General features: G+C 44.0%; 1 protein-coding gene across 2 annotated transcripts in view; it reads left to right on the top strand.

Moving 5' to 3' along the window:
- The first annotated feature begins 505 nt into the window (after positions 1 to 505).
- Positions 506 to 18,738, top strand: part of REL (REL proto-oncogene, NF-kB subunit) — a 45,639-nt gene continuing 27,406 nt past the window's right edge. For both annotated transcript variants that reach the window (XM_074989471.1, XM_074989470.1), the window contains exons 1-4: positions 506 to 692; positions 7,838 to 7,980; positions 12,102 to 12,250; positions 15,488 to 15,579. In XM_074989471.1, the coding sequence (XP_074845572.1) occupies positions 686 to 692; positions 7,838 to 7,980; positions 12,102 to 12,250; positions 15,488 to 15,579 (391 nt within the window). In that variant the 5' untranslated portion in view covers positions 506 to 685. The remainder of the gene's footprint in view (positions 693 to 7,837; positions 7,981 to 12,101; positions 12,251 to 15,487; positions 15,580 to 18,738) is intronic.

Raw genomic sequence — 18,738 nt, 5'->3', positions numbered from 1 at the left:
GCCCCTTCTGAGCTTTGCGCCTTTAACTATTTCCAGGGGTGAAAGGAACTTTACATTTCTTACAGGTACGGCCCTACTGCAACCCAGATCCCTGCCAGCTCTTTCGACAGGTCCCTGCTGGCTGCTGCCAGCTCCACCAGCTCTTGCTGGGACTGTGCACCAGCTATCGCTAAAGCACGTCGGTGCTGGCATTAAAAAAGTGGGTGCTCCGCACACGCACGTGCGTAAGGACAAGAGGTGGCAGCGTGTGTGGTGACAGGGGACAGGGTCAGGCAGCGCCGCTAGGCGAGACCCGGGTCACACTCCAGCAACCAAGCGAAGGTCAGGCTGGCTTGCCAGGCGCTGCGCTGGCAGGAAGCGGGCGGGGAGCAGGCAGCCGGGGGCTGGGCGGGGGCGCGCGGGCGCGGGGAGGGGAGGGCCTGCGCTCACGGTAGGTGTCTCCCGCTGAGGTCACTCCCCCCCCCCCCCCCCCCCCCCCCAGGCTCGCAGCACCGCAGGCGCGTGGGGGGAGGGGGCCCGGGTTTCTGGAGCAGTACGTCACCACAGCCGTCAGCCGCCGCGGGAAATTCCCAGCCGCGGGGAGGAGCTGCTGCGCTAGGGCCGGGAACAGCTGAGCCGGAGCAGCCGGAGAGCGTTGAGCCGCCGCCGAGAGTCCCGGGCTGACCGCGCGTGTGGAGCGGGCACCATGGCTGGTAAGTGGCCCCGCCGCGCGGGCCCCGCTCCCCGGCAGGGCGGGCGCGCGCGCGGCGGACAGGCTGCCCCCTGCAGTGCGGCGGGCTGCCGGGATCCGGAGCGCGGGAGCCCAGCGCCTCTCCCAGTCACAGGCGCTAGAGCGCCTGCGGCCCCGCGGGGTTGTGCACGGGGGGAGTCCGGGCTGTCGGGCGCCGAACTGCTGTACAGCTGGGCGGGAGCCGGGCCGGCTGGGCCCTCCTCACCCAGCCTGGGCAGGGCTCTGGGCTTGGCAGGAGGCACCTGGTTTGCATTCCTGCCTTTGGCAAGACACCAGCAGCCGAGAGCGGCTTGACCGGCATTATGCGACCTTTCCCAAGGGTAGGTATGAGTGTGCCATGGCTGTGGGCTCGGGGATGAGGCTGTGTGTGCAGCAAGCTCGCCAAGGAGAGCTCCAGCAAAGCCCTGGTGAGACTCAGACTTGAGTGTGACACACAGGAAGAGGTGTGAAAGGAAAGAAGTAATTGGTGTTGTTGTTGATGAAGGGCAGTAGCAGGGCAAGAGCTACTTGAGGAAGTCAGTTCACATGACCTGAGTTTCGAGTGTGGCTTTTTTTTTTCTTTTTTTGTGAGAGTGCCAATAGAATTAAAAAAAAGAAAATCAACCTGGGTGTAAATGTCAGCAATTCTGTTGACTTCGCCATAGTTGTATCCTGAGCATTTTAAATTCTTCCTTCCTACTGTTGTCTTAAGGGGTTAAATCATTGGGAAATCAAAGAGAATATTGGAGAAGTGTAAAAAGTACACAAAAATATGCCAGTGCTTGTCGGTGTGTTTTTGCAGCAGGAAGCGACCAGTGGTTATTAACAAATGCTCATCCTGTAGTGGGAAGGGGATTCCTCATAACTAACTTAAATTAAGGTTTTAGTTGAAAACTTGTCACAAACATTACACTAGATGAGAGATACTGTGGTAGAGGACCCATATTAAACAAGCAGTTTATGAAAGCTCATCTCATGAGAGACAGGTAGTTTCTTTGACACAGATGGATCCAAATTTTCAGACTTGGATACTGATAGACAGACACCTAAATTTGGATTCAAGCAATTAAATATCTTAGTTAGGCCCCAAAATCCCTGTTAAGATGCCTAAAATAGATGTTTAGGTTTCTACAATAGTGAAAACTCACATTCGAAAATGTGGTCTCAATGTTCCATTTTGTTTGCAGATGGTGTATATAGAGGAATATAAAAAGCATATTGTATAAGGGACAGTTACTTTCATTTTTCTCTTGCCCTGCACTTGTCTGAAGGTGAGAGAGGCAAGGCCAATTTGATCAGTAGGGATATCTGTTAACAAAACAAATCTGGTGTTATGAGAATTGGGCCTGTTTTAGAGCCTCTTGTGAGAACTTGCTCCTTAGGTGGAGATGAGCTGTGTCCACTGCTCTGACATCTGCAGTAACTGGCTTGATCCCTCCCATGCTCATATCTGGGGTAGTGGTGCTGGGCACTGACTCTCTTTTCAAAAAGATCTGCCTGTTTTGTTTGTACAAGGCTCTCTCTGGAAGCTACTATTTCTTTCCTCCTTTGCCGCTGAACATTTGGGGGGAAGGCACTGGTTCTTATTTTGCCTTACCCTCCCATTAATAAAGCAGGGGTTTTTTGAGAGAGGGAGGAGGGTGAGGAAACACCTGCCAGTTAATGAAGAGACATAGCATTTGAAATAATGAAACGAAGTGTTATAGATTCCATTAGCGAAACTGAGAGGCAGTACCACTGAAAGTGATCACAGATTGGGTAGGCAAAGGAATTCAGAATTGTGATTTAGTTTCTCGTGGGCTCAGTGATGTCCTTCCATCCTACATCCTTTAAAAAGTTTGTCCTCAGGCACCTTTAGTAAAGATTTACCATTTTTAATTTTCGACGTGGTTGCATTAATTAAAGTAGTTGCTGAGAAGAAAAGCATTCCATTAATTGTATATGGTATGTGATTATCAGTTGCTCAACCATTGCCAGTATAAATGTTTGATCTGCTCATCTGAATGCTGGCTTTTCATCAGATAAATCAAGTTATTGAATTCACATGCATATGATTTTTTAAAAAATGTGTATTGTATTTTAGAGCAGATAGGTATCTACTGTTTCAGCTTATCTTTTTTATATGCAACTAATATATTTTCAACTTATTAGTAATCAGTGAAGAAATTTTAAACAGGGGAAGTTCTTAACTTCCTAGTATTTACAAGCTTCTCTTCTACTTACTAGTCTGTAATGTCACGTGACAAGAAAGAAGTAGTACATAAAGGAGTTTTGTCTCTGAACTGTGTCTGTTTAGAAGATGCACAGTTCATGAATGCTGGGGTAGCGGGTTGCTCTTTTGGAATTAAGAATGTATTTGTAGTTGTTTTAGGTGGAGTCCTCCTCCTACCTGGGCTGTGATAAGAGGTGGCAAATGCTTAGAATTTAGGGCCTAATTGTTCAGAAGCAGACACTGATTTTTGGGTATGCAGGTTGGGGTACCTGGTTCACAGATTCTGAACAGGGCATCTAGTTGGAGGGGCAGAATTTTTCCATCAGTGCCACAATGGTGTCCACACCTAATATACCCCTGTACATTGGGATTTTGTGTAGTGATTGCATATTGTTTATAGTAAAACTCCCATCACTCAATGGCGTGCCTCCAACTCATTCATGCACTCAAAATAATACATTAAAGTGTGTCTCCACAGAATATGCTCCAGTTGCATGCAAGAATTGCAGAGTCTTGTGTCCCTTCTGTGCAGAGGAATCTTTGGCTTTGCTAGCCCAAGGCAACGCTTGAGTCCATAGTCCAGTTGTTTTTCCTGTAGAGTAGAGCATAGAAAGAGGTATGGTCTGTCACAGCCCACTTCACTTTGTTTTTCACCTTTCCCTGAACTCAACATGGAGGTACAACCAGACTTCTGCAGATAACTCAGGAATTCCCCCAAATCCTCACCCTAAGATGAATGTTTCGCATGTATTTCTCCTTCCCTGTTTCCGGTGCACATAGGCAATCAGTGTTTTAGTAGAAGGCAGAGTATCCAATCCTTGAAAACCCTTTGCAGTCACAGCTGCATTTTTTCATTAGTTCTTTTGCAGTCATGGTAAAGGACTTGCTTCCTAATGGTAGATGAGGAAATCAGCATTTGCTTCCATCTTTTAGCTTTAATTCTGATGGGTTGTGGCGTATCTAACTTTAAACTCTCTGTGCTTCTCACTGTAGGTTTTTTTTGGTCACTAATACAGAATTGTGTCCCAAATCCTGAATCAGTGTAACTCTCATTCCTTGCTGTTCTCATATTGTTGTTGATGGTTTCACTGGTTTCTTCCACTGATGTCATTGAGAATTTACCTCTTACTATTGAAAAAACAATATTTATTGATGTTTTCAGTGCATTCATAGATGTGCAAATGCAATATTGTAAAAAAAAAAAAAAAATTACACTAGGTGTGCTGGGACACAGAACACAATAATCCTATAGCCAGTAAACATAAGTACAAATAAGTGCTTCCTTTAATATGGATTTGTAGGTTTCTTCTGCTTGTTTCAGTTTTGTGTCCCTGTAGTTGACTAAGGTAATTAAGTAGTGCAGAATTAGTGCTCCTTGCCATTGCAAGAATTTTTTTTACATGGTTTATATTTCTGCTACTGTAAAAAGGATATGCAGTTTGTCTGTGTGAGTTCCAGTGGGGATTATGAAATAGTGTCAACTGCATTGCTTTGGCAAGAGTATGTTCATTTACAGAAAATGAGAACAAGTGGATGTCTAGTATTACTACAGAGAGTGCTAATCCAAAGTCTCCAAGTTCTTTAGTTCACACAAACCCATTTGTGTTTCTTGCCTGTAGTGGCATGGTGCCAGGTTTAGTAAAGCAGTAGATGATAACTTGATTCTTAAAGTCAAATTAAAATTCAAGTTAATTTGTAATCTATGAAGGTTACTGTGTCATTGTGGGCAAGCAAAACCCAAGCCCACACTTGCTGTTAAGCAGGGGGCATGACTCGAGTAACCTTTATTTCAACCACAAATTAAATCTATGTGAAGACAATTGAGGCCTGTCTTTTAAAATGCAGTTGATGTCATCAGTGGGTGAAACAGTAACCCTTGCAGACATGTATAGGAAGACAAAATTATAAATTAAAGTAGAGATATTAAAGTACTTGAAGAAGCTCTATAAAACACAATCATAAATGACAAGACTCTACAGAGTTTTGACAGGTAATGTGTGGGTGGGCAGGGTTGTGGTCACATCTACGTATACTTGCACGCACATGAGTGTACATCTGTTTCTCCTATGTAACCTGATGATTAGGCACTTTGTGATTCCCTTTATAGATGTGCATTTCTTTATTTTAATAATAATGTTTAGCACCTGTATAGAACTGTCCATCCAAAAGTCCCAGAATGCTCTACAAGAGTGTATGTCTTTATCTCCATTTACAAACGAGGAAGACAAAGCAGAGAGGTTAAGTGATAATGTCCAAGGTGACAGAGCTGCTCTTTGATAGACTCTCCTGACTCCTTATACCTCAACCACTGGACTGTGCTTGTCAGACAAGGATAAATAGTTCTGAGTGTATGAAAGACATTTCCACACAGCATATGGGTCCAATACTGTGAGTTGCTGGGAACTCTGATCTCCTATTGAAGTCATTCCTGTGTTGCTTCTGTGTTTTTTGTTTAATCATGTCTGTTTCTCGGATTTATCCCCCTCTGGCTAGTCATGCTCATTCTGCCCTTAACACAGTATCTGCAAAAGCACACCTCAAGAAGAGCCAAAATTTAGGAAAAGGACAATCCTTTTAAAAGGACAGGAGCTACGATTGTGACCAGTATATGCTGAATGTGCCAGCCCATTTTCTGATGCAATTGCTAAAGTTGTCATTCACTACCTGGAAAGTGGCATATATGGTTACTTGCATTTTTTGGGAAGTTGCCTAAAAACAATGTTAAGGCTCATTCTGTTATTAGAAAAGGGTTTCATATTGCGTTGTGGAGCAAGTATCAGAAGGGTAGCCATGCTAGTCTATATCCACAAAAACAATGAGAAGTCCTGTGGCATCTTATAGACTAACAGATTTTTTGGAGCATAAGCTTTTTTGGGCAGAGACCCACTTCGTGAGATGCATGTGAAACAATGGAATCTTGGAAATCAGGAATATGAGACAAAATTCTCTGTTTCAGCTGATTGGTATATACACATAAGTGTTCAGATTACTAGGGAACTTTTTGATAACTTTCCCCAATTTAGACACATCCAATTGTCTCCAGCCTATTCATAGCTTGATTTGCAGACTGTTCCCACAACCAGCAACAAGAGCCACTATGCACATCATCTTTCAAAAGCTATCTATCAGTATGAAAGTAAAGGTCAGTATTCTGTCATGCAGATGCAGCTCTTCTTTTCTCTTACACACATTTCTTTCAAGAGCTGCCATATCACTTAGCTCACTGCACTTCCCTGATCTAAGAGAGAAGTGTTTTCTAGTATTGCAATAAAATACCTTTGGGGGCACAACAAATCTTGTAGGAAACAACATTCTTGCGAACCAATACAGGCAAGCTTTTGAGTCCCAATATAATCCCATTTTGGCAGCAACAAAAGATAAAGTTTTCATAATACTGATTTGTCTCTTTCCCCAAAACTCCTATTCTATAGAACTGTCCAAAATATATATGTGAAGGTTTGAAAGGCTGTTCCATCTCTTAATGTCTACTTTGGGTACAACAGTTGACGTTGCAACATTGTATCACTGACTTGCTGTAGAGTCTTTGCTTCCAAATGTGTATAAAGGTGCCTCATTACCAGTTCTGCTTCTTTGTAATGCACACCCAGCTCATTTGTATAGGATGCTATATAAGTCAGTGCAGAGTTCAACTGTGTGTGTTCCTACTAACATAATTCAGTATCCAAACAAAACCCCATTATCATTTTTGCTTCTTCAATATTTGTTGCTGATGTTACTGTTATGTCAGTGGTGGTCTGGCTAACATTTTCAGTGCTCTCAGTGGGGAGTGCAGTTCGCTGTAATTAGACTTATGTGGGGCCCAGACCTTGTCCTGGCCCTCTGCAGAGGGTGAATATCACCTGGAAGAATGTATGTGGACTCCCTGAAATCAGGATCTTTCCAGAGCCTTTACTGGTGTCAGTCCCACCATGTTCTCTTGACACTCATTCTCTGAAAGTTGCCTTTTTGCACACGTATCAGAGAAGTAGCCGAGTTAGTCTGTATCTTCAAAAACAACAAGAAGTCATGTGGCACCTTATAGACGAACAGATATTTTGGAGCATAAACTTTCGTGGGCAGAGACCCGCTTATTCAGCAGGTCTTTGCCCACGAAAGCTTATGCTCCAAAATATCTGTTCATCTATAAGGTGCCAGAGGACTTGTTGTTTTTGCGCACAGGGCTCTTTTACTGCTTCCCAGCACTCATTTACTAAAATCTATCTTGCTGCTTTTGTTGGCTACCATGGGAAATGGACAGCTCAGAGCAGAGACTTGGCCACAAGCAGCCATGAAATTTCTGGGACCACAATAATGAAACTGAAATCATTAGGGGGTTTTGCCTAATTTGCACAGAACTTGTTTCACCACAGTTGGAGCTAAATCAATCGATTCAGAGGAAATACCTTCACTTTGAGAGGACTTGCACTCAGAAAAGTGTACTGTAGTCAAAAAAATTCAACTATTCCTTTGGACTAATGATCTGTTTGTTTTGACATTGTGAAATAATGTTTCAGCAGACAGGCTTTCACCACTGTCTAAGACAAACTGAGCTCTGTGGGGAGGAAACCTGCTAATGATTATATATATTACAGCAGTACCTATAAGCCTTCTCCACTGGGGCACTCGTGTTCACACACACCGTAAGAGACAGACCCTGCCATGAGGAGCTGGCAGTCTAAATATAAGACAGATGAATCAGAGAGAGGAATTGTCATCACCCCCATGTCACAGAGGGGGAACTGAGGCACAGATAAACTAAAAGGTTTACCCAAGGTCACACAAGAAAACTGGACAATCCAAAAGTAGAACTCGGATTGCCTGAGTCCTGGTCCAGTGGTTTAACCATAACACCACAGTTTCTTTGCTTTTTTAACTGTCTTTTTTTTTTAACTTTGAACATTTTAATTCTCCTAAAGGTGGGGCTGAACCCTGCATTGAAATATTCGAGCAACCCAGGCAGAGAGGCATGCGTTTCAGATACAAATGTGAAGGACGATCAGCAGGCAGCATTCCAGGAGAACGTAGTACTGACAGCAATAAGACATATCCTGCTATACAGGTAATACTGTTATCTATAATTATTTTTTATGTCGCACCATTCTGCAGGGGTTCATGGGACTTTATGCAGTGAATAAGTAGCCTGATTCTCCATTCTGTAATCCTGCTTTTTTGTTTGATTTATTTCTCTTTCTCCATTTTAACTTAAGTGGATTAGGTTACAACTAGCATAATAGAGTGGAGAATAAGGTTCCTTTTCTACAAAAGTTACAGTCTAAATTGACAATAGGGTGACAAGCTGGAAAGGAAGGTAATAAGTCAAGTTGATGGAAGGAAGGGATGCAGCATATGCTTACTTGATTACTTGGGTTGTATAGGATTGATCAGGTTTGTTCTTAGCTTTTTTTCTGGGTACTTGCAAAACTGTTTCTTTAACAATTGAAGGGGAGTTAACTAGAGTACATGTTGCAGGTTCTGGAAAGGGTTTTTTGAAGGAGGTTGTCTAGGGTATGGGGTTTGGGAAGGGTATTCCATCTGCTTGGAGTAGCATGAGAGATGTCGCAGAGATGCTTTTTGCAGAGAGAGCGTGGGGTGAGGTGGATTTGGGGGAATGCAGGGATCAGAGAGATACATATGACCAGTGATTTGACAGTAGAGCTATACAGAGCCAGGAAAGCCCCAGTGAGCTGGAAAAGAATGCAGACTCAATAAAGCAGTTGGAAAGTGGAGTGATGTGATCAGAGCATCAGGAGAAGATGATTTGGTAGCTGCTTGATAGATTGATGGTAGTAAGGTAGATGTCAGGAAGTTCAGAGAGAAGACATTCAGAGTAGTCTAGGAAAACATATGGGCAAGTCTTCGAGCAGGAGAGATGAAAAAGAATGAATGGATTTTGGATCCATTGTAAAGAAAGTAGTGGCAGGATTTAGAAACATCCTTAATATGTGGGATGAATGAATGTGTGTTTGTAAGCCTGGGAAATTGTAAGGTAATAAAGTATCTGCTGTGAAGGAGAAGGGAATAGAAGACTTGGAGAGAGAGACAAATTCCAGTTTCATTGGATTGCATATAAATTGGTGGCAGGACCTGTAGGAAGAACTATATCATGGCTTAGGGAGAGGCAGATGTGGGAGTCATCAATAGTTGTGTGCCACAAGATTGTGTCCTTTGGCATCCAGCAAAGAGGAGAAGAGGGGAGGCTGGCTACAGGGAGAGGATGGAGCCTTTAACTCAGACATTGAAGGATCTGTCTGTGAGAGTGAGAGGGCTGTTGTGCCAGCTGTATAAAAGCCTTTGGAGATGAGAGAGAATTGAGAAGAATGGTGTGGACAGTGGTGCTGAAAGCAGCAGAGTGCAACTCCCCGTTGGAGCAGAAGCAGTGCTGTGAGTGGGAAACCTGTCCTTGGAGGTCTGATTGGCAGGAGAACAAACATAGAAAATGCCACCCTCCTCCCCTACTCCATCCATCTTGACTGATTAATGAGCTGGCAGGAAATCCCACCCACTCTGTGTGGTGGTGACTCTCCTGCAGTTGGAGAAGGGACTGTGTGGGCTGCTGGAGAGGGCATGTGCTTCTTCAGGCATGCAGCAGGCCAAGATCTGAGCTCCAGGCTCTTGGTTGGGTCCAGGGCAGTGGTGTTCAACTCATGGGTCGCGACCCCCCCTTGGGGGTCGCAGATGTCTTCTTTGGGGTCATGGCTCCAGAGCCGCATGCAGCTCCGAGCGCTGCCGCAGGTAACTGCTTTTGTGGCTCCGGAGGCTGCTGCTGTTTAAACGGACTTTAGTTTTTTGTTTGTGGCAGCAGGGAGCCCTACAGAAGTCACCCAGCAGGGCAGGGGACCCCGGAGAAAGCTGGCAGAGCAGGGAGCCGCCCACCCTGCACATGCAGGGAGGGGTGACTGAGGCTGCCAGAGCCACGCAGAGGAGGAGGCAGCAGGGGAAGCAGCACGAGAGGGATGGTGGCAGCCATCCAGGAGAGCTACACGTGTGCTCTGAGGCAGATGAAATCTGGAGGTGGGGTGGGTTTGGGGCTGATAGGGCTTAACTGGGGGGTTGTGACACAAGTGCAATAAAATATGGGGGTTGTGGTTCAAAAAAGGTTGTGCACCAGTGGTCCAAGGAGTGGCCTGAGTATATGGCCCTTTGACCCTGCACAGTGCTTCACTTGAGGATTCACCAGAGCCAGGAAGAAAAGAGGCCCCCTGAGGGCTTGAAAGGATAGGTTTGCTGATTAAGGTGATTGCTGCTGTTGCTGAAGCTGTGTGTGTGCTGCCAGTAGCAAGTCAGAGTGATTTGAGTGATTTCCTGCACCCCCAAAGGCTGTGGGTGTGATCTCTACTCCAGTGTTGGGGTGAGAGTTTGGAACTGGTTATCAGCAACAGAAGCCCACCCCTGACCACAGCTGGAAAGGTTGAGAAGGGTTAGGGTAGAGAGGAAGTCCTGGGATTTAGTGAGAACCTGAGGTGGAAGAGGTGAAAATCAGATTACAAGCGTAAAAGAGAGATGTATCGGGGAAGGCAGTCAAAGCAGCAAGAGTTGCTTGCAAGCTCAGGGGTTGGGTGTGAAGTGGAGGTGGGGAAAACAGGTAAATATTTAGAGAGTGGTGGTGGGGATATTCCTAAGGTAGGAGGAGAAGGTGACATATCTGAAGGCTGAGAGAAAAGAACTGGAAGAGAGAAGGTGGGGAGAGATCATGAATGAGGAGGGATTGAAGGAGGTTTGAGAGCATTAGGAAGGGCAGGAAAGGGTTGGTCAAAGGGATCACACAACTGGCTGGAGAGAAAGAATGTACTGAATGCTTCATACTCAGACAGGATGTGTAGCCCAAATCTATAATTATGTTGCATAGTAAGTCCTGTACAGCATCCTGTACTTGGGAAAATAGCCTGTTTCTTCAGCAGAGAGGAATCACCTCTGTAGGAGAGAGAACCATTTTTGGATCAACTACTAGAACTGATCCAACTCCCACTGCAATAACAAACAACTTCCCCTCCATTTTAGCAGCATCTCAACCTTGCTCTTCAGTGGGAGTCTTTGTGTGGCCCTGAAAGAAGAATTGGATGTATTTGTAATGAAAATCAGGCATTGTAATATACCTTGTAATGTGAGGGCAAAAGACACCCCACATAGGCTACATCTGCACTAGTGAGCTTTTCTGTTGACAAAACTCAGAGCATCTACACACAAAATGCATTTTGCTGACAGTCTGTCGACAAAACTCATCCCTTCCGCTGACAGCATTCTGCAGCTCCATGATGAGGAATAATGCCTTTGTCAACAGAAACTGTCAAAAAAAAATAAGCCGTGTATATGCTATGGGGGGCCCTCTTTTGACAGATGGAGCTTCTGATTCACTGGGCAGCCCTGTTTGCTGAGCTACTGGTTGGCTGTTCTATCAAGAGAGAGGCTGAGCAGTCTGGCTGCTCTCTGTTGACAGAGTGGATTGTTCTTTCAATCCACTTTTGTGTGTGGATGTGATCTGTTGACAGAAGTTTTACCAGAAGAGCTCTTCTGACAGTAACTTTTTGCGACAGATTGCTGTAGTGCAGACCTAGCCGTAGAATGCCTGCATGAAGTTTCCACAGCATATTTGGCCCTCTGCACAGGATGTGCTTAGCTCCTGGAGCTTGATCTGCAGTCTGTTGACCCAGCACACATACTTCCCCTGATTTAGCAGAGCATTAATTCAGGCCTATGGAGAGTTCTCTTTGTTGAGATTAGAGAGATGATTTCGCAACAGCATGGAGTAGAAAGAATTAAAATGTAAAAGAAATTAATAGTTTGACATTGACCAATGAATTTCTTAACTACAAACCGCTTGTCATTTAGCCAGGCTGGCTAAAGATGAGGTTTATTTTTCCAGCTACAGGCATAATACTTTCTAGATATGTTTTGTATCTATATTTTGCCATACAAATGGCTGAAATACAAATAAAAATGTAGTGTAATTGTTCCATCTCTGGCTTTCAGTATGAAATGAATGATGATTGGATGAAACATAGCCTCTGAATTTTCAGGAGAAAATTGTTGGGTTTTCATTTCTAGTGCAACAATTAAGACACACTGTATTCCCACTTATACATAGGACCTTGTCAGTAACACTTGTCCACTATCCAAAATGATGCAATTTTTTAGACAGACATGAATTAAAATTTAGCCATATTACTCCTTTTATTTTTGCAGGTTCTCAACTTTGATGGTAAAGTGAAAGTCAGGATTACATTAGTAACAAAGAATGAGCCCTACAAGCCACACCCTCACGACCTGGTTGGAAAAGACTGTAGGGATGGCTACTATGAAGCAGAATTCGGACGAGATCGCAGAGTCCTGTCGTAAGTAGAACTCTTGTGTTAAGTTTTAGACTAAGTATGTCACTGATGTACTGGAGAAGCTCTCAGGGACAACTTTTTGTTAAAATACCAGCACCAGACTGAAAGGACATTTGAAATGATGTCCTTGCCAGAGCTTGAGTTCTTTCGCCTCTGTGGACTATCCCATCCCTGAGAGCGAGATCTAATCCCTGGCACCCTTCAGAATATTTCTGAACAGAACTGTTTTTTTGCCTTTGGAACGTGTTATTTGTTTAATACCTTGGACCTTTTCCATCCTCCTGCCTATTTCTCTCTCTTACTTTTGTTTTTCTTTTCTTTCCTCTACATTCACTGTTTGGCAGTTCCAGAGGGCCACCTTTTGTGGGCTTAACTCCCATCCCTGTCCCACTCAGTACACGAAAATGATCAGCCATGAAATAGGTGATAACATTTAATTTGTCATCATTAAAATCATCGCTCCACAAAAATTAATAGTGTTTAGGAGAGTTGACATCTTTCAAAATAACTGTTTCAGGCTTTCTGTAGGTGTAAGAAGAGAACTCTGCATTGATTAACAATTTGGAAGGTTATCTTTGCAACCACAAGGCCAAGAAACTTACCTTGCCTTTTTTAAATGAACACTTACAATACTAAATGTCATGCAGGTCTGTACCTAAATTAAGTAGGCCAGATGCTTGTGGGACACTGGATTAGAGGATCCCAGCAAAGTTATCTCATCATTCTAAAATATATTGTTGTGTGCATAAGATTTGGGAGAGAAGACTAAACACTGAGGCCCTATCTGTTCAGCATGGACATTAAGGCCCTGAGACTTTTGAAAATCAGGACTTTTCCAGAAAATTACTCAGCCCCTATCTGAAAACAGGCCTTGTTAAACTACCTCCAAAATAACCAGTCACTTGTGAAAATCTTGGCTTGAATTGGTGGAAAGATACATACCATTGATTGTTATTGTAAACAGGCTAGCTAGGGATAAAGATAGAAGTAAGATGATTGAAGGAGAGACAATAGGTGAAAGAGTAGTGGGCTAAGATCTGTGCCTTCTAGGATGCTGTGGAAGAATCCTAGCAGAAAGGAGTCAGTGCTTAGCCATATTCAGCGCTGATGTATGTAGGCATAGCTTCAGTTTAATGGTGCTATTGTGGCTCATTAAGGTGTTATGAACATCTCTACTGTATGCAAGAGTGTTGCTGGTAAACATCTGTGCTGTGTCAGGTCAGAGTAGAACATACTCTAGAAGGTATGGACTTTGGTTGTTTCTCTGGAGAAGAACTTGTAGCTGTGTCAGTTCACTCATTATGGTCTGTAGTGTTGAAATTGATGATTGCTCTTGAAGAAAACAAAATATTTACAAACTACACTCTGCAGAGTCAGGAGGGTGATGAGAAAACAAAGCTAATAAGCCAGGATCCAAAGTGTGAACTGTTACCCCATACATCATCCACTCTGGTGGGGACCTTCTGCAGCCATCAAGGCAGGGACAGGATTTGTCCAAGAGTGACTGTATTGGTGTCCATGTGACTATCTTCGTGTCAAGATTTTTACTGCCCTAGTATGCTATATTGGGTTTCATATATCAGAGAGGTAGCCGAGTTGGACTGTGTCTTCACAAACAGCAAGAAGTCCTGTGGCACCTTATAGACTAACAGACATTTTAGAGCATACGCTTTCGTGGACAAAGACCTGCTTTGTCAGATGCACGCATGGGGGCGGGTTTAAAGAGGGAGTCTCGGTCAAGGGAAGGGCCAGAGTTGACAAACTGAAATGCGATCCAGAGTGACCTAATCATGAGATGGCATTGCATTTTTAAAATCAGAATTCTGTTCAAAACGAGACCTATATCAGTCCTTTAGTGGTGTGCTCGGCAGATGGTGGGTGTGCTGCGAAGTGGAGGCTAATGTGCCTCAGAGCTGTGTGCTGGGAGTGCCGTCCACCGCTCTGTGCACATACCCCGTTGCTTGGTGGGAGAAGTGCATGGGGCAGAGGCTCTGGTGAGCTGGGGATGGCTGGCTCTGAGGGAGTGGTGGGGGAATGGGTTAGAGTGCAGGGGCTGGGGGGTGTCTGGCTCTGGGGAAGTGGGTGAGGGATTGGATTAGTGTGGGGAGCAGGAAGTGCCTGGCTCTGGAGGAGGGGAGGGGGATTGGGTTAGAGCGAGGGGAGGATTGGGTTTTATGTATATGGGGTCTGCCATGAAATTGTAACGAGTGCTGAAGTGTGCCACGTGGTGATAAAGGTTGCTGAGTCCTGCTTTAGTGTAGCTGGGGGAAGGGGAGAAGGACAAGGAAAGAGAGGACTGGATCTCTGTAGAAAGGGAAGGATTCAGCAGTAGAAGGATGGGACTAAGGAACTTATTGGGGGCAGGATGGCCTTGCTAGCAATAGGGCAATACTGGCCCATCACTGAGGGAGACAAATGGCACTGCATGATCAGGAAGTGTCTCAGGAAGTTTCTGGGAATGACTGAAGTAATGAATTTTTGTGGGGTGTCAAAGGGAGGGAATTACCTGTGCTTCTGGAGCAGAACTTGGTGGCACAGCTGACCTCCTGTGTTCTAGTGACATTACAGCATGTTTAGATTTTTACTTCCTACTTCTCCACCCTGCTTTGATGATGTCGTCATGGTTTTTCCATGTGGGAAATAATCAAATTATGGGGACTCCCCCCACCTTCTTTGCTGACTTGTTGTAGTCATATGCAAATGAAGAGGAACTGTAGTTCTTTAAATTTTTCCATAACTAGATGAGATTTCAAACTAACTTTATAGAAATTAATTTCAAAATACTGTTGCAGATTTGCATTTTGTAGTGTGAAACTGGGCCAGATCCTGAGTCAATGTAAATTGAAGTAGCTCCACGGAGGTCAAGGGAGCTATGCCAGTTTACACCAGTTGAGATTCTGGGTCTTCTGTATATTTTAGCATCGCTCATTTACTATATTAGAATTCCAGTGATAACTCTTTTAGTATGAAAAAAATGTTTTCCTGTTTTTAATTTCATGTAAGAATTCTTTCTTTTTGTCATTACCCTTATTTTGGAAAGATAAAACCACCTTTGATAAGAAGGTTATTATTATTATTATTATTGGTGGTATTGCCTTCTTTATTTCCTGTGCAGTTTGTTAACAAGACATACAGTTTGGTTCTTTATAGAGTGGATTAAAATTCAGCTTTTGAATATCTCTCAGTGATAAAGCAACACAGTCTTTGTAGTGTTTAATTACTTTGTTACATGTGCTCTAGTTTTCAGAATTTGGGCATTCAGTGTGTTAAAAAGAGAGACCTGAAAGAATCAATCTATTCACGAATTGCAAGGAAGATCAATCCATTTAGTGGTGAGTAGCTTTTAATAAACAGTTTGAAATGCATGTTAAAGAACTTGGACACCAATTAAATTTGCAAGCCCTTTCTATTGTAATGCCTTTGCACTTTCAGTGGAGATGTATTGTAAAATCTCTTTCCTTTTAGCTTCTTTATTTTTGTCCTCCTTCCTCAGTCTCATCCTGTGATGATCCCATTCAGTAGATTGCTAGCAGAAACATCCTGGCAGAGCCATCCTATCCATAGGACAAGGTGGGATGGCAACCCCAGGCCCTGTGTGTTTAGGGGCCTCGCGATGGCTGCCACAACCATCCTGTGGACAGGAGGGGGCAGAATTATGTGGGGTTGGGAGTGAGCGATGGGGACAATTGGTGACAGCACCCCTCCATCCTGCCCAACATTCACCACACAGAGCAAGCAGGAGCCTGCTCCACTTTGCTCTGCCACAGCCTTCCAGCCTGCTGAGTCCCACTTTTCTGCAGGCAGCTAGGAGGCCTCTGTTCCCAGCTGCCTGTAAAAAAGTGGGGCTCAGCAGGCCAGAAGAGCATGGTGGAGTGCTGCTTGGTGAGTGTGGGGAAGGGGGAGGCAGGTTGAGGTGGAGCCCCCCCCCCCCCCCCCCAAAAAAAAAAAAAAAAATCTGGCTATTGCTGCCATCCACCACACACCTCTGGCCCCAGATAATCCCTGATCTAGCTGGTCAGGGAGGGTGCAGGGTGGGAGTGTGGAAGGGACAGGCAGGGAAAGGTTGCCCAGAGCCTCAGGCCTGCAGCTCTGGGGTGGTGGTGTCCTGCCCCTTTGTCCCCCTCAGGATGGCCCTGCATCCTGGTCTCCTTTGCCAGATAGCAAAGGCAAAGGTCATAGATTGAGGGCATTGGGCTGCAGGAGAAAATGTCCTCAAGAGATCCTCCACGTGTCCCATGAGTGAGGCTATAAAACTCTGCCAGCCGCGGGAGGTAATTTTGTTTAGCATCATTACCAACGCTTTCATTGCTTACTGGGCTCTTAAAAGGCATTCAGGAGTAAATTACAACTAAAGAACAGCACTGAACACTGAGATCCAGGACTGGTAGTTGTAAACAAACATACGGGACCACAGGAAACTCGGCCACACCCATGATAAGTGGATGTCCAGCTAACTAAAATTATGCCAGATTACGGATGTTGCTGGATGAGAGAGTGCTGGACTAGAGAGGTTCAACCTGTACTAGCACTCTCCTATTGACACATCGTATTTATGAAAGGCTCTATAGCTGAACTGTGGAAGGCTAATATGACAAGGAAGATGTTAAAATCAGTTATTCCAGGACTCCTTGAAAAATAACCGTGTGTGGCAAATTTGAAGAGTATACCTCGACCAAGTTTCCTAATAATGTCTTTGTTTTTCTACTGCTGTTTTCAGAAGTTATTTGGGTTTAATGGGTTACTTGCTTGCTGCTTGATCCCATAGTAAAAGCACAAGGATGTGTTTGATATCAGAATCCATTCCCATGGCCTTTTGTAATCTCACAAATCTAACATCTTTACTGGCTCAAATAGATGGCAATAAGGACTTCTAACGGGATCCCTCACAACTTCATCCACATGAACAATATTTAGAAGGTGCATTCATCAGGCTCAGACAGTTTGAAACAGGGTGATGAAAAATGCATTATTTAACAATAAAAGTGTTACAGAAATTGAAATTACATGTTCATATTTATATGTTTCATTTTTCTTTCCATTTTCTCATTGTAAATTGCTAGAGTATACTTCTTGCTTTGATTAATTTCCTCTGGTAGAAAAATTAATATAGTCACATACAGACTTTATATTAAGAATTTTCACATATTAAAATGACCATCCTGTGTTCTAAAAGCACACCTGTGGCCTCTTTAATATCCTCCCTACATAAACAGGACAAACAGAAACACAAAACTGATAAACAAGTAACCTGTTCTGTATTTGTAGCTATTACCACTTTCTCATCCATTGAACTTTCCATGAGTCAAAAAAAATTTAAATGCTCTTGAAAAATCCCAAATTTGGTGTGTAATTATGGATTTAAATGCCTAACTTTAAGCTTTTTTAAAAAAAAAAAATCTGTCATGTTTCAAAATTACTGAGACTTTCAGGATATTATTAACATTAAAGGAATTTTGTTGTGAAGTGACAAAACCTTTGTGTCACTCAGAATTTTCATTAAAAATAAGTGGTGGCTACAATATCTTAACTCATTACTGTATTTTGTTCACCAGTTAGGTCTGATTTCTGACAGATTACTGGTCTGTGCTACTGTTGATTTAGCAGACACAGGTTTAACACTGATTTTGAGTTATATTAGCAAATCTTGTTTGGATTAGTTCAGTTTTTCTTTGTTTTGCACCTTTGTCCATGCACCTTTGCATCCTCATTGATTGGTTATTATGGCATTTTAGGAACTTCCACGTTTTGCATTTAAGCTGACAAGGCCTAATTATCACAACTGGACAACAATCAAGTTATAACTTTGCAATGAAGATAAACCCTGTATGTATGATGAAGGATTTGGGGAAAAAAGCTTTCTCAGCACAGTTTCCCAGAGGATTGGCACTGTTAGCTAGAGAGATGCCAATCCCCGAACCCCAACACTGACAGAGTCCAGTGAGAGAAACCCAGAGTGTTGCACACTCTTGGCTGCTGGGCTATGACATATGCATGGGTTCCCCCCAACCCAACCCTAGAATTTGGCAAATGCATGCTGCTAAGAGCCCCCATTCACTTGTAATGGCTTAGCCTGGTAAGAAGTTGATCAGGCTTAAGAACCACTTCCTTCCACTATTACTAAATTCAGCTTCCGAGTCCTCCCCAGTTTCCCCTTTGTTCTGCCTCTCTTGACTCCCCGCCACCGCCCCAGTCCTTCATGTCTTCTCTCACAGATGATCCCTCAATCATTTCACAGTAGTCACTCTCTCCACAACGCCCACTCCCGCCCGCACATGTCACATTCTTAAACTCGCCCACACACGACCGTCATGTTCCCCTCCCACACACCCCCGTCACACTCTCCACAACTTCCCTTATCAGCCCATCTGCCAGTCACACGTCTAAGACCCCTTCCCCCTCCACCTCACACTCCAACTCCTCTTACTTTCGTACCCTAGCTGCACTCTGAGACCACCTCTTCTGCACTACCCCCTCACTGCCACACCTCCTCT

Source organism: Carettochelys insculpta, chromosome 3 (genome assembly GCF_033958435.1).
Source record: "Carettochelys insculpta isolate YL-2023 chromosome 3, ASM3395843v1, whole genome shotgun sequence".
Lineage (NCBI taxonomy): Eukaryota > Metazoa > Chordata > Testudines > Carettochelyidae > Carettochelys > Carettochelys insculpta.
This window is presented reverse-complemented; position numbering and strand designations above follow the sequence as displayed.